The 16,965-nt window shown below is 39.2% G+C and overlaps 1 protein-coding gene across 3 annotated transcripts in view; it reads right to left on the bottom strand.

The window, feature by feature from the left end:
- Positions 1–260: 260 nt before the first annotated feature.
- Positions 261–16,965, bottom strand: part of fam114a1 (family with sequence similarity 114 member A1) — a 48,598-nt gene continuing 31,893 nt past the window's right edge. For all 3 annotated transcript variants that reach the window (XM_033027000.1, XM_033027008.1, XM_033027018.1), the window contains exons 8-14: positions 11,277–11,403; positions 10,581–10,660; positions 8,421–8,576; positions 4,517–4,656; positions 3,213–3,285; positions 2,693–2,746; positions 261–900 (exon numbers count right to left, since the gene is read on the bottom strand). In XM_033027000.1, coding sequence (XP_032882891.1) covers positions 799–900; positions 2,693–2,746; positions 3,213–3,285; positions 4,517–4,656; positions 8,421–8,576; positions 10,581–10,660; positions 11,277–11,403 — 732 coding nt within the window. In that variant the 3' untranslated portion in view covers positions 261–798. The remainder of the gene's footprint in view (positions 901–2,692; positions 2,747–3,212; positions 3,286–4,516; positions 4,657–8,420; positions 8,577–10,580; positions 10,661–11,276; positions 11,404–16,965) is intronic.

Raw genomic sequence — 16,965 nt, 5'->3', positions numbered from 1 at the left:
TCCTCTTCTCAGCTTGTACTTTGCCTGCCTGTAGAGGTCTGCATCCCCGCTCCTGTAGACATCATTTACACAAAATGATGCCACTCTCCCGTTCAAATGAGAGAGATTGAGACAAACCCCAGACACATTTAAATGTATCATTAGAAAATGTTCATATTCCTATTTTGTTCAAATTTGTAACAAAAAAATACAAAGCATACTACAATAAAACTTAACATTCCTAATTATTCCTACAAGCTTCTTGAGTATTACAGAGAATCTCTTGCAATGTTATCAATGTTGTATTGTTGTGCTGGTCAACATTACTCAATAATGCTACAGATATTACACCTGTGTTGAAGTACATATATCTATAACATTTGTACTTTGACTTGATGAAAAAGTGCAGTTGGTGCGGAGTGCAAGCCTATATTTTTGTATCAATGGTGGTTTTAAATATTCACACAATTTGTAGTTTGCAAAATTTGGATAAAGTACAATTTGAAATTAAAAATATTTTCAAAAATTCAAAAATGTAATGCAGAAATTGCACCACATGGAGGTATAAAACATGTCAATAAATTGATTCACACATTGCAATGATAATTTCTTTTAAAAGTACAAAGCTCTATATTACTGTTAACAGTCTTTCAAAGACAAATGCAACTAGTGTTTCAATGTGTCTTCAGAAATTAGTGTTTTTTGTAGTCTTAGTATAATTTTTGTGACAATCTATTTTTTTGGCAAGTTTGCTACTGGTTGCTTGAACTTCTGAAACTTAATCGTTAATCCAATATGGTGGTGCCACAATTTCCCATCCTATTTGGTTGCTTTGTTGGTACTGGACTGCATGTGGCAAATCTGAAGAATTGGAAGCAGCAACTGAAATGCACTTTGGATGTAGGTGGCACTGTTAGAGCCCTGAGAAGAAGAACCCGAAGCATTAGTTCCTTATCTTTACACACAAATAAATACACACATTTCTTTCAAACCAAATGAAAATAAAATCATGTGCTATGAAAACAATAATTTTGTATCATGTGTATTCACACATTTCTCTAGGATTGAATTCACTGAACATTGAAAACTGCATTTTAGAGCTTATAGTCAAAGTCTGAGAAACAAAATGCTAATTTAAATTATAATGGAACAGGGCAGAGTATAGATATTCAAAACCAAGATATAGTCCTGCACAGTATCTATAAAACAGAAAAATAGCTATGATATTTCAGGATTAGTAAGAGGAAGAAAAAAGATGAAATGGTCAAAAGGTGTAATAATTGCAAGAGGTAGTTAATGTGCATTATGAGAAAACAGTTGAGACTGCAGTAAATTCAAGTTGAAAAGCATTTGCGGGACCCATAAAGGGAAATGTGGGGCTGACTTACATGCAAAGACTGCTGCCATCCAGTCCGACCATCTCTTGAGCCATTAATCCTCTTCAATTGGAAGACTGAAGCTATCACTTTGTTACAACCTATGCACCTTTCATACCTCGTTGATCATCCCTTGTGAAAGTCAAACTATGACTGCAGCTTGGATATTGCATTTGACTTAATATTGCTTTTCTATATATCTATATCCTTTTTGAAATCCCTAAAACTGTTCACTGGGTTATGGAATAAAATGAGAATACCAAGGCGCTATTCCATTTATCATGCCTATTCTGGCAACTTTAAAGAGTTACTAGACCAAGTGCAGACCCGTTGGGTCTGCTCCCCCAATGGTGTGATCCCCCAACCCAATATTCCACCATGCACTCGTCTCCGCCAATGGAACTGCAGCCGTTCCCAAATGTAAGATTCCAGCACTCCCCTGCCTCCCTCAGCAGTGGATTAAAAAACAATCCAATTGCACCTCCCCTGCCTGCTGCAGCAGTGAAAGGTTCAGAGTGTTCCTGTGTTGCAAGTTTGTTTCGAAGTGTGTTGGAAGCTGTTTCGAAGTGTGTTGGAAGCTGATAGGAAGGAGCAGCCCTCAACAAATCAAAAGGCAGAAAGTCAACGAATCAAAAGGCAGAAAGGCAGCCGGACGGACGGCAGCCGGACGGATGGCACGAGAGTTTTATAGATAGACTAGACCAAGTGCAGACCCGTTGGGTCTGCTCCCCCAATGGTGTGATCCCCCAACCCAATATTCCACCATGCACTCGTCTCCTCCAATGGAACTGAAGCCGTTCCCAAATGTAAGATTCCAGCACTCCCCTGCCTCCCTCAGCAGTGGATTAAAAAAAAAACAATTGCACCTCCCCTGCCTGCTGCAGCAGTGAAAGGTTCAGAGTGTTCCTGTCTTGCAAGTTTGTTTCGAAGTGTGTTGGAAGCTGATAGGAAGGAGCAGCCGTCAACAAATCAAAAGGCAGAAAGTCAACGAAGAACAAATCAAAAGGCAGAAAGTCAACGAATCAAAAGGCAGACAGGCAGCCGGACGGATGGCACGAGAGTTTTAATAGTATATAGATAGATAGATGTTATCACCATTAATCTATTTCAATTTATTCATAGTCAAATAAATTATATGACAGAACATCAGGCAGATTTTAAACATGGGCCTGGCTAATTTTGTTTTTAAAGTTCGTCAGTTTCTGAAAGTTAAACTAGAGAACTTAGTACTGAAATGTCAATGGAGTGCAAGATATGTCATGATTATGCAATATAAAAGAAAACATTGCACTACAGAGCTTTGCAGAAGGCTTTTTAAAATAAAATGTTAAGCTTACCTCCAGCAAAATAGTATTAACATGTGGATTTAGAACCTCTGCTTTCATTTTAGCCTGGATAAAAGAACACAAAGGCAATTAAATTAAATCTGCCATTTTTAATTACACAACTACTCACAATCAGAAGGAATTTCAGAAATATTAATTAATTTTAAAATCAGTATGATAAAATATTACATTCTGAATTTTGAAGACATCTTGGTTTAATTGCAATGAATAGCATGTACATCCATGATGTTTTCATTTGTAAAATAATCAATATTAATATACATAAAACACATTTTGAGAATTGGTAAGAGACTTCTGCCTCAGATTTTCTAACTAAAGCAAGTATTCTTATTTTCTGCAATTTTTAGTTTTGATGCTCCAACTATTGTTGTATCTATGACAGTGCTGATTTTTTTGTGGACTGGGAGATCACTATTAAAGCCCATTGATTACTTTTTAAGTTCAAGCTGGCACCTTATACTTACATTTATAAATTTTAAATTATGTGAAAGTCATAATTATAATAACTTACCCCTGCTCGAATTAAACAGGAAATAAATTTCTGAGAAAGAGTGGACACTTCCTTACACATAGCAATAGTTAACCTGTATCAATAAAAGAAAAAGTATGATCACAACATGTCATGTATAGCAAACCAGAAATAATCATGCTTACCTGAAGAGAGACATATGAAAAGCTTTAATAAGTAATCTTAGAAAACCTGCTAGACTTTACTAAATGCTCAAATATTTTCTCAATCAGCAGCAATGAAAGGAAGTTATATTAAAATATTATTACATTTTAACAGCAACTGTTTTTTTTAAACTAAATTGGGATAACAATTAACAAGGTTGCTTAGATTATACTTTATAGAATTTAGTGATACAAATTTTTATGCTACTTCTTATTTCACGCAGATTTAAAACACTGCAACTGAACACAATGATTGAAGTTCTTAAAATGAGAAGCAAAAGATCTCTGCAGGCCTCACAATATTAAAAAAGCATTTGTTTATTTTATTTTAAATAGCTTCAGTTTGTGCAAAATGAAAATTGTATGATTTTAAGAAATAAAATCTTGCATTGCCTGCAACAAAATCATGATGTTTCAAAGCAATATGCTGATATTGAATTACCCACAAGATTCAATCCCTGCTGTGGGTAGTGAGGTGGCATCAAACTTTCACAGCAACGGTGCAATAATGGCACAATATCAGACAGAATACCCAAGAGAACCCTTTTGGTCTTTGAAACTATGCCATGGAACCCTTTAAGCTCATGTGACAGAGCAAACAGAGCACCAGTACAAAGTTTCATCTGATACAACAATCTTCGATAGTAGCATTCCCACAGCACTACAGAATCAGCCTGCATTTCTGAGACCATGTTTCTAAAGTGGACAAACCCAGAACCTTGGCTTGATGGCAACTGGACGATTGAACTTCTCCAAAGCCAGCTAAAGTTAGGTAGAGACCCCAAAATAAGTCAGATGTATACTTCTTTAGGTTAAGTGAGATGGAGAGGATGTGAGGTGGCAGTATCGGAGTAGTGAGGTGGAGCCACTGATTTGAGTGGGATTGATAGTATTCTGAAGGAAACAGTAAAAACAATTATTGCCAAGAAGTCCAGTCTCCTGCATGAGACATGTAGAGACAACTATCCCTTTCACTGTGTCAATTAACTCTGTTCTTGGAAATAGTATTTCAATATTTCAAAAGATGAGTTTCTCCAATTATTAATTTTAACAAATAAAAACAAATGTTCCCATGATGGTATATAGAAACAGCCTAATTTTGATTAAAATTATACCAAACAATTATCAGTTATAGGGTCTTACGCAGTAAGGACTTTAGCTTGATCCATTGCCGATTTCTCGATATCCTGTCCATGTAGGATTAATTCAGCCACCTTATGGAGTTGTTCAATGCAACGTGCAGTTACTTCAGCCAGACTCTCAATGGATAACATCAAAACATCCTGTGTTCAGAAATTAGTTACTATTATAAAAGATTCTCGATAAACTTTTATCCACTTCACCCTCCTAGGATCACTTTCCAATAGTACCAGCCACCATACATTATTTTGCAATGGTTTTACATTACTTAGCCAAGGAGTACAGCAATGCAATGCGTCTGCAATGGTTTCATTCTCAAACCTAATCATGCCATTTTATTCATGTTTAATCAGGCACTTCCATTAGAAGTAGTTGGGTTAGGAACCTGGATTATTGCTCAAATTTAAGAGTATTATATAATTCTGTGTTCTCTTCAGAAATTGATTCCGAACAGAAACTGTAAATAAAAGCAAACCGGGGGCTTGAAGGTTAACTGTCAAATAACTCTGTTTATTAATAGAGATTGTACAAAACCTAAATACCAAGTTGAGTGCATAGAACAATTTATTCACCAGAATTTTGATATCAAGTCAGTGATTGACCAAGCCCTTTATCCAAGTCCATGGTTGCCAAGTGAAATGCTCTCCAATGGTTGGAGCCAACACTGCACAAATGTAGATGGTTGTCCATACTGGTCATCAATCATCCCAGCCCAGGGCATCACTGCAAGAATTGCTGCCTGGTCCAACAGGCTTCATCAATAACCTTCCTTCAATTACCAAGTCAGAAATAAGGGTGTCTGCACAATATTCCATTCTACAGCAACTCGCTATCAGACGACAGGAAAATCGTTTGAACTCACCAGGGCTTTGATTCGTATACTCCCTTTAAATTTACAGCTCATGGGAATATTCGATATCTTCTCTAAAACACTTAACATTAAACTGGAATCATATACACAACTAATAATTTTATGAATGTCAGAGGCCTGTTCTAAGTTAACGATATTTCAAAGACGTTTCCTTGACTACGGCCTAATAACTGCGAAAAAACTCATACTCAAATTCCGGAAAAAGATAACAGTTCCCACAGTGAAGATGTGGGTTACTGAAATATCCGAGACACTACTTTTAGAAAAAATTAGGCTTGTTTTGGCTGAGAAAATAGACCAATTCTCCAAAACATGGTCTCCTTCCACTGAATTTCTTCAACGACAGAATGGCTGAACACAAATTTAAAACCGATGCTTGGGATGGGTGAGTGGGGAGGGGAAAAGAAAGGACAGTGGGGCATATCTCCGTTTTTTTTCTCTCCTCTTTTTTCTTCTCGCACTTCTTTGGTAGTTCAGGGATCTTTTCTTCTCTCTCTTTTGCATCTTTCTTCTTTTTCATTCTTTCCTTTTTTCCCTTTTTTTCGATTGATATATCAATTTATAAAATGTTAAAAATGAAGCTGTACGAAAATTGTATAACTCTCATGTCGATTGCTTTATTCTTGTACAATTGCTTCTAATAAAATAAACATATATAAAAAAATATTTACAGCTCACTGAAAACATGTAGTATTCCATTGTGTAACATTTTAGATGAAAGTGAAGTACATGATAGTGAATTAACATAACATCTGATAGTTTGGAAGATCTGCTGTCTGGGACCAAATTCCCAAGTGTGCTCGATTAAAGGAATTTTACTGTAATCAGCAAATTAAATTGCTGGTGCCTGCAAGCTGCAAGACCCGGAGGGCATTTGGGCACAGATTGTAAGTAACGTTTGCAAAAAGGTGCTAGAAAGTGACAACCTCCAACAAAAAATGCCTTATCATCCACCCCTGAAATTCCAGGGAATATCCATTGGTTAATATTCCAACAACATATCCTTGAGGTCATCATTAATCAGCAACTGAGCAGGACCAGACATAAATGCTGTGGCTACAGGAGCACAAGAGATTTAGAGTATCTTATAGCCAGCGACACATCTAATACCCTAAAGCCTAACAAGGCACAATTAAGGAGTGTGATGATTGCAGCTCCAACGCCACTCGCGAGGCTCAATACTATCCACAGCAATGGACTGCATTTGATTGACATCCCAATCACCATCCAAAACACTCCACACAACTAGTGCACCAATACCCTAACGCGTTCAAAATGCCTTATGTGCCTAGGCTACTCTCCCAATGCCTCCCAAACGTATGACTTCCATCACCAACATGAGCAGTTTATGAACTCCCCCTTTCAGAGTTCATACCCCGTATCACCCACATTTAGAAATATATTACTGTTCCTTCAATAACATTAAGTCTAACTGCTATATTTTCCCCCAACAGCAGTCTAGGAGCATCCAAGGACTACATTATCTGACTATCTTCTTAAGGCAAATGAGGACCCTAAGATTATAGCTTCTCACTATCTTCTTAAGGTGAATCTTCTTCTTGTGTTTGAGGCAGCAGAGGTTATGTAACGCCCTCCAGGCACTGTATCCAGTTCAATGTGCTGTTATCGAGGGCCGTGAGGTCTACCCCTCCACCAGGGGGGCGGAGGATAGCACAGTTGAAAATAACGTGCTGTGCTGTTGCTGGTCTGCTCCACACACGCAGGCTGCTGATGAACGCAGCCCCCAGCAATGCATGTTGGCGTTGAACCGGCCGACCCCTGTATGGAGCCGGTTCAGGGTGACCCACTCTTTGCAGGGCAGGTCCGAGCTGGGTGGGGCTGTGGTGTTCATTGCAACAGTGAATTGCGGAGGCCGCGAAGTCTGTTCCCAGCTGGTTCTCCAGCTACGTGAATGAGAATGGGCAATGAATTGTGTATCTGGCAGTAATACCTAGATCATAAAGAGTGAACAAAAATATCCTACATTCTTGTTAATAAAGTTAGAACTTTAGACAATCAACTATAACTAGTTTTTGAGAGCACAGCATATTGTATTTAGAGCTGAACAGCATATATGGTCCTATAAAATTAATTTTAAATTTGTGACGTATCATTCAGTCAAGAAAATACATTTAAAATTTCATTTTTTACACAGATTATCAGCTTTCTATCTGTTCTTAATTGCACGTGCTAAATCTTAATCATTAATTAGCATTCTGTAGATCTTATCTAAATATTAATTGCCCTGTTGCAACAATTCCCATTTCCAATTTGTGTTTCAGTGAGGATCAGAGTAATGCTGCACCGAAACAGGCCTTTCGGCCCAACTCTTCCTGCTGACCAAGATTTCCCATCTAAGTTAGTCCTGTTTGCCGGAGTTTGACCCATTACTCTCCAAACCTTTTCTATCTATGTACCTTTCCAAATGTCTTTTAAATGTTGTATTGGATTCGCTTCAACCACTTCCTCTGGCAGCTCATTTCATAAACCCACAACTGTGTGAAAAAATTGCTTCCAATAAACTTCCTATCTTTGCCATCTTACCTCCAATTCTTGATTTCCCTACCCTGGGAAAAAGAGTGAATTTGGTCAAGGATAGAAAGTGGCTGCGACAGGTTTTGCTGAAATCAGTGAGCAATCATACATAAAGTGGTTAGCAAAATTCATTCTTTCACCATGTAGAGAAAAGCCTCAATCATTATTTTTCCCAATGGCCTGCGGCATTATTTAAATTAATTATTCTGAAGTGTAATGATGCTTATGTGGACTGAAATAGCAGACAACTTGCACACATCAAAATTTCACAAAGCTTACCTAACCCATATTTTAACCTAATAAGTAGTAACTTAGCTGTTTATTGAAACTAGAACAAATACTTTATACATGTACAACTTTACATAATTAGCCATCAGAAATCATTTGTAAAATAAGGCATTATTCTCTTTAAATGAAACAAATTTGATGGATAAAAACTTAATTCAAATTATTTTTCAATTTGAATAATTTCATAAACTTGATGTACTTAGAAAACCTCACCTCAGTTTGTATTTTGTGATTTTTAATTTCTTCATGTTGTTGTTTTTCATCCTGTTTATCCTCTTTTTCATCACTTGCTTCTGTAATCTTTCTTTCAGCTTCTACTGCAAGAGTAGAATTTGTCTCTTTCACCCAATCATAAGCTTTTCTTCTTGCCTAGAAAATTGATCATCTGCCAAATTAGGACCACTGCATTTTGTAAATTTCTTCTTTAAAATCATATAATGCTATAATTATAGAAGATTAAAATTGGAATTACAGTTTTGTTTTTAATAAGTACATAAAATTTAGCTTTACTGTAGCAATTTGAAGAGAAACATTTCCTGGTCTTATTAATTTATATTTAATCGATATACTCCATGATGAGATTATGTGCCTCCATCCACATTAAATTCTTGCAGATTAAATAGCTTCAATTAATTCATTTCATTTACATTGACCAAATCCAGTTTGCACATTATTTGTGCGTATATCCATGACCCCATTAGTTCTTGGTTCTTGGTTTCTTGGTCCTCCAAAATATTCCAAATGGAATTTAAACTTTAGTGACACTGCCTAGTTCTTGAAAGGTAAAGTCCCATCTTCCGCCTGGGGACAGTTTCATCTTGTACAATTGTGTTAAATAGGACACTCAGAACAGATCTGGCAGAAGTAATGTACACCATCATAATCCGTAAATTTACGGCTGGGCATATATTTTACTTCACCATAATTATTCAGTGAGAGGATCAATAATGGTTCAAGAAATATACAAGGGCAGTCAGAAACAGCACCATACAGCACCTACTCAATACAATTAAGGAAGCATCTTCTCAAAAAAAACTCACGGCAGTGGCTCATCACCTCAAGGTAGGCATGTTACAAAACTTACCTTCAGTGGCGCTGTAATTCTGCCACTGGCCGTGTGCGCGATTTTGGCGCGTTTGAGGGGGGGGGGGGGGGTTAAAACAGGGTTTTTTCCCGACCTGGTCCTGAATTATATTTGTTGGAGTGCAAGATTTTGCTAAAGAATCGTTCCTACGGCCGTTCTGTGTGTTTTAAAAAAAATTTCACCCGACAAGTTAATCGCTGGAATGATTTTAAAAGCAGCTTCTGAAGCCGTCAATGCCGACAACTGGGACGGATTTTATGCAGGACCAGGTAAAAGAAAGTAGTTTATTTTTATGTATAAAAGTGTTGCTTAGGATGTATTTAATTCACATTTTACGTTGCGAAACGGTGATTTCCCCCCCCCGAAGAACCGGCAGTGTATTTGCTGCAGATATGGGGGTATAAATTCACCGCATCTGAACGTTCTAAATGGTCCCGTTCCAGTAAAACCCACTCGCAAGCTGATTTAAATGGCCATTAATTTACAGGTATTAAACATTAAATTCCTTATATTCTGAATTATTGTGTGAATGTTATTTGGACACTTAGGCTATTTAAAAATGTTAATCTATTCTTAAGAAATGGATAGATGTTTAGATCTAGTAATTGAATTTTGTAATTAGCTACAATTAGGTAACTAACTAATTATATGCTTTAATTTCAAGTCATCTAAGTAAGATTGTTTCATATTTGTTTCAGAATGCTTCAATCTATAATAACTGAAAATTTCTTTCAGTTCTCTTAAATTTTAAGAACGTTATCGGCCTTTAAATGTTCTCGATCACAGCTTTTGTGTTAAGTCAATGAAAAAGCAATAGGGAACAAGATGCCAATTTCCGAGTATGAAAATGGCCATAACTTTTTTAATACTGAAGATATGAAAGTGAATTAGGTGTCAAATTAAACTTATTTTTATGCTTTATCTGATGGGATAAATTAAAGACTTGATTTTTAAAATCTCTACATTTTGTAACATTGCTACTCAAGGGAAATAAACATTGGTCTTGCCAGCAAAGCTTCATCTCCTAAAATGAATAGATATTGAGTTCATAGACCAGAAAGATCTCAGAATTATATTTGGAATATATAAAATTGGCATTAATAAACTGGGGATACTGTAGCACCATTATCTCTACTATTCAAATGTTGAAAAAGGTGGAGCCATCAACAAAACAGAGAGCAAACACAAGTACACACATAAGTATGAAGAAACCCTGTGCTCACCCACTACTTTGCAGCTAAGCAACATGAATTTCTGCAAATATCATGGCAATATACAAGACTATTTACCTTGTTGAGTTTGTCTGGAGTAGCAGCCACGTGCAACTCGAATAGTAACTCAGTTATTATGTTCACAAACTCCTCATCATCTGCTCAAAACAAAAATAAAAGCTTTGCTATTTCACACTGCATTCAATATTACAGAAACGAAAAGGTGATAAGGATTTCTTCCTGAAGCATGCATGCATCAAATGCATGTTATTTATGCATTAGGGCCCATTGATAAGAGAAAAAAAACAGTTGCTGCTCAATTATTAAAGATTATGTCTGGCAAAACAGATGGTGTGAACTTCCCGATAAGTATAAGGCAATAAATATAACTACATCTAGGACTTGTAATACTATGCAAATACTACAGACAACTTCAGCTATGACAATTTCTGTTGAGGCAAAGCTTTGTTGATTCAAATCTGTCACAAATAAAGCACACAATTCTTTCAGTGTTCTTCTGATATGAAGGCTCAGCTTTTTTAAATTTGTCTTAAACAGTTTGAGAAAGACTGGAGAAATTCTGGAGGATTCCAAAATTTCTAACTCCTTTGATATTATATTTGCTTTGAAGGTAAAGTTTAGAATCCTTTAGTTTCTGTTTTGTCAAAAGTCATTGTTAGTTAGGTTTCTGAAATTAATTATTTTCAAAAAGTTAATTATTTTCAGTTAGTTAATTACGATTCAAAAAACAAAACACGTATAATTTTAGCATGCCTTTCTGTTCCTCTGGTTTTTCTTCTGTATTGAATTCTTTCAATAAGACCACCTCTTTAATACTTATAAGGTCTCTTTTCATGTTCTCCAATTCTTCTCCTGTGAGGGACAACAAAGCTGATTGAACCTGGGGAGAAACAAATTCTCTTAGTAATTGATTATAAATAAATCTGAGAGTGGAATTATTTTAGAGTGCTTCTGTGTAATATTAGCAAGAAAGAAATCAAACGTATCGAGACGTATTCCAAAGTAATTGTGTGCTGCTACGTCTTTAAAAGTATTATGTTAATTTTAGCTAATCTATCAATAATAATAATACAAATAAAAAGGACTGGAAAAAGGCACCTCAGAGAGTAAAGTTAGTAAGGTCAGTGATAGAAGTAGGATTAGACCATGCGTCCCCTCAAGTCTACTCTGCCCTTCAATCATGGCTGATCTATCTCTCCCTCCTAACCCCATTCTCCTGCCTTCTCCCATAACCCCCGACACCAGCAATAACGAAAATGCTATCTATCTCTGCCTTAAAAATATCATCTGATGACCTCTAGTCTTCGGTGGCAACGAATTCCACAGATTCACCACCTTCTGACTAAAGTAATTTCGCCTCATCGCCTTCCAAAAAGAACGTCCTTTAATTGTGAGACTCTCCCACTAGTGGAAACATCCTCTCCACATCCACTCTATCTAAGCATTTCACTATTCTGTATGTTTCAATGAAGTTCCCCCTCATTCTTCTAAACTCCAGCGAGTAAGGCCCAGTCCAGCGAGTAACCCCCAGCTTCCCACACTCAGTGGTCCAGCCTGAAGGGTTCTCCATCCACCATATGGACCTATGCAGGCATCTGGGAAAGGGAGAGGAGGGGGCGTCTGCCTCAGGGTCCAGACGTGGCAGTCCTATCCAACTCCTGCTCTCCACACCTCGAACATCTGGCGGTGAAGTGCCGTCGCTTCTACCTACCGAGGGAATTCTCCTCCATCATCCTGACCGCGGTCTACATCCCACCCCAGGCAGACGTCCGTCTGGCACTGGAGGAGCTGCACGTCGTGGTCATCAAGCACCAGGCGGCTTACCCCGAGGCATTTACCACCGTAGCCGGGGACTTCAACAAAGCCAACCTTAAGAAATCGCTCTCTAACTTCCACCAACATGTCTCCTGCAGCACCAGAGGACCAAACACCATCGACCACTGCTACACGACCATCAAGGATGCCTATCGCTCCATCCCTCGCCCTCACTTCGGCAAATCCGACCATACCGCGGTGCAGGCAGCAAGTGAAGAGCGCACCCCCAGAGGTGAGGACTGTACAGAGCTGGTTGGTCTGGGGGGGGGGGGGGGCAGTGGAACAACTCCAGGACTGTTTGGAATCTGTAGACTGGGCAATGTTCAGGGACTCGACAACGGACCTGAGTGAATATGCCACAGTCGCTACAGATTTCATAAAAAAATGTGTGGGGGATTGCATCCCAACAAAAACTTCCGAGTGTTTCCTAACCAGAAGCCTTGGATGAACCATGAGATCCGCATTCTTCTGAAGACCAGATCCCGGGCATTCAGGTCTGAAGATACAGAGGTCTACAAGGTCCAGATACGACCTTAGTAAGGCCATCAAAAAGGCCAAAAGGGACTTCTGCTCCAAGCTGGAGGATGAGATGGATGTTCGGCAGCTGTGGCAGGGCTTGAATGCAATCACCTCCTACAAGGCAAAATCAGGAGGCAGCTCAAATGTTAGCGAAGCATCACTCCCTGAAGAGCTCAATGCGTTTTACGCACGCTTTGATAGGGAGAACACTGATGTGCCTTCCCGAGCCCCCATTCGCCCTGATGGTATTTCGGTCAGTCACAGAGGCTGACGTCAGAAGATCCTTCAAAGGGGTGAACCCTCAGAAAGTGCCTGGACCTGATGGTATACCCGGGCGTCTTTTAAAAATCTGTGCGGACCAACAGGCTGGAGTTTTTACGGACATTTTCAACCTCCCAATTCTGAGGTCTGAGGTTCCCACCTGCTTAAAAAGGGCATGTGGAAATGTGTCTTCCTCGATAACAATCAGCACGGGAGCACTTCAAGGCTGCGTGCTCAGCCCCCTGCCCTACTCACTCTATACTCATGACTGCGTAGCCGGGCATAGTGCGAACTCCATCATCAAGTTTGCCGACGACACCACTGTTGTGGGACGTATCTCTGATAGGGGACGAGTTAGAATATAGAAGTGAGATCGACCGATTGACCAAATGTTGCCAGCACAATAACCTGGGTCTCAACACCAGCAAAACCAAGGAACTGATTGTGGACTTCAGAAGGGGTAGGATGGGGACCCACAGTCCCGTTTATATCAACGGGTCGATGGTGAAAAGGGTCAAGTACTTCAAATTCCTGGGCAAGCATATTTCCGAAGATCTCTCTTGGTCCCAGAACACTGATGCAATCATAAAGAAAGCACATCAGCGCCTCTACTTCCTGAGAAGATTACGGAGAGTCGGTATGTCAAGGAGGACTCTCGCGAACCTCTACAGGTGCACAGTCGAGAGCATGCTGACTGGTTGCATCGTGGCTTGGTACAGCAACCTGAGCTTCCAGGAGCGGAAAAGGCTGCTAAAAGTTGAAAACACTGCCCAGTCCATCATTGGCTCTGACCTCCCTCCCATCGAGGGGATCCATCACAGTCGCTGCCTCAAAAAGGCTGCCAGCATCATCAAGGACCCACACCATCCTGGCCACACACTCATCTCACCGCTGCCATCAGGTAGAAGGTACAGGAGCCTGAAATCTGCAATATCCAGGTTCAGGAACAGCTGCTTCCCCACAGCCATCAGACTATTAAACACAACTTCAAACAAACTCTGAACTATAACAGCCTATTGCACTTAATCTGTTTATTTATGTGTCTATATATATTCTATGGTATATGGACACACTGATCTGATCTTTATTTATGCCTACAATATTCTGTTGTGCTGCAGCATGCAAGTATTTCATTGTCCTATCTGGGACACATGACAATAAACTCTCTTGACTCTTGACAAACGCTCATCATAGGTTAACCTACTTATTCCTGGGATCATTCTTGTAAACCTCCTCTAGACCCTCTACAGAGCCAGCACATCCTTCCTCAGATATGGTGCCCAAAATTGCTCACAATATTCCAAATGCGGCCATTACCAACGCCTCAAAGAGCCTTGGCATTACATCCCTGTTTTTGTATACAAGCCCTCTTGAAATAAATGCTAACATTGAGTTTGCTTTGTTTACTACTGATTCGACTTGCAGATTAATTTTTGGGGAATCCTGCACCTGCATTCCCAAGTCCCTTTGCACCTCCGATTTCTGGATCCTCCCCCCATTTAGAAAATAGTCATAGATAATATGTGCAGGAGTAGGCCATTCGGCCCTTCGAGCCAACACCGCCATTCAATGTGATCATGGCTGTTCATCAACAATCAGTACCCCGTTCTTGCCTTTTCCCCATGTAGTGTATTTGGGTGCGTGGAACTGACTCAAAAGAACTCTCACATACAGGAGTAAATTAACAAGCTACTTTATTGCAGGACGCCACCTTGAGTCTCACCTAGCGCATGCGTTCCCTCGCACAAGACATAACATATGCTAATTATATTACATACATCACACTGCTCCCCCTTTAACTTGGAGGCAGGTAACACCATTTACATTATATACATTACACCCCATATCCCTTTTTTCCCCGCTAGCCCCAAGAGCTCTATCTAACTCTCTTTTGAACGCTTCCAGTGAATCGGCCTCCACTACCTTCCGAGGCAGAGAATTCCACAAATTCACAACTCTCTTGATGAAAAAGTTTTTCCTCATCTCAGTTCTAAATGGCCTACCCCTTATTCTTAAACTGTGACCCCTGCATCTAGTATGTCCAATCCCCCAATAATTTTATATGTTTCTATAAGATCCCCTCTCATCCTTCTAAATTCCAGTGAATACAAGCCCAGTAGTTCCATTCTTTCATCATATGATACTCCCGCCATCCCGGGAATTAACCTAGTGAACCTAGGTTAACTCTCTCAATAGCAAGAATGTCCTTCCTCAAATTTGGAGACCAAAACTGCACACAATACTCCAGGTGTGGTCTCACCAGGAGTACAACTGCAGAAGGACCACTTTGCTCCTATACTCAAATCCTCTCGATATGAAGGCCAACATGCCATTAGCTTGCTTCACTGCCTGCTGTACCCGCATGCTTATTTTCAGTGACTGGTGTACAAGGATACCCAGGTCTCATTGCACTTCCCTTTTTCCTAATCTGACACCCTTCAGATAATAACCTGCCTTCTTGTTCTTGCCACCAACATGGATAACCTCACATTTATCCACATTATACTGCATGTGCCATGCATCTGCCCACTCACCCAACCTATCCAAGTCACCCTGCATCCTCATAGTTCACACTGTCACCCACCTTTGTGTCATCTGCAAATTTGCTAATGTTACTTTTAATTCCTTCATCTAAATCATTTATATTGTAAATAGCTGCGATCCTTTACGCCTTTATTCCTACTACCAAAATGCCTGACTCCACACTTTGTTACACTATATTCCATCTGCCACTTCTCTGCCCACTCTCCCAACCTGTGCAAGTCCTTCTGCAGAGTCCCTGCTTTCTCTATACCACCTGGCCTTCCACCTATTTTTGTATCATCTGCAAACTTGGCCACAAAACCTTCAATCCCCTCATCTAAATCATTAATATACAACGTGGAGTAGAGGCCCCAGTCCCGACCCCTGCAGAACTCCGCTAGCCACTGGCAGTCAACCAGAAAAGTCCCCCATTATTGCCCCTTTCACTTCTGCCATCCAGCCAACCTGCTATCCATGCTATAATAATGAGAACTAAATCAGGATGCTGGGGAAGAGGGAAGAACGGCATTCTAATCTAACCAAGTTCTATCGCACAAGAATGCATTTTTAGTTTACTGAGGTTACCATTTAATCTTTCCATGTGTGAACACAAGAATCGAATGCTGTTTGCAGTTTCGGATTGCAGTAATGTTACTGGGTTAATGACCTGCATTCATTTTATTTTCTGTTAGCTTAAAAAGTTCTATTGCATTGGTTCAGAGGTTCAAAAAGACGGGAGAAAGAAAAATAATCAGGAATAAAACAAAAACATGGCTGAAAACAATTAAAAACAGATCAAATGGCTCTGTGGAATTGGTAGATGTTAATTATAGTATGTCAAAATATAAATAATTAAGACCATGGACAATTCTGGTAAATCCAGTATTTACTGTATTTATGTTAATTTTAGCTGATCTAGCAATAATAAGACTGCTCCAAATAAAAAGGACTGGAAAAAAGCACCTCAGAGTAAAGGTCATAACTTTATTAACTTTCTTTTAGGCGATGTCAGGTTGCCTCTTGAGATGCTACAATTCACCTTGAATAGACAATGCACACTTAACTGATGATAAAGTATTTGAGCCTTTTGGCTGGACCCATTCAAGAGTATTCTATCACGCTTCTGAAAAATACTTTGTGGATGATGAAAAGGCTTTCTGAAAAATCAGGAATAATGGCTGGTGCAGTTAAACATTTGGCCATTGCCAACTCCAAAATATTGATTTCACAGATACAAGAGTCAAAGAAAGGTGGCTATACTCACTCTTGTGAGTCAATCATCGCATAGCTTAAATATTACTTAACTTTTTCTTTGGCTAATTCT

Source organism: Amblyraja radiata, chromosome 1 (assembly GCF_010909765.2).
Source record: "Amblyraja radiata isolate CabotCenter1 chromosome 1, sAmbRad1.1.pri, whole genome shotgun sequence".
NCBI classification, from domain to species: domain Eukaryota; kingdom Metazoa; phylum Chordata; class Chondrichthyes; order Rajiformes; family Rajidae; genus Amblyraja; species Amblyraja radiata.
This window is presented reverse-complemented; position numbering and strand designations above follow the sequence as displayed.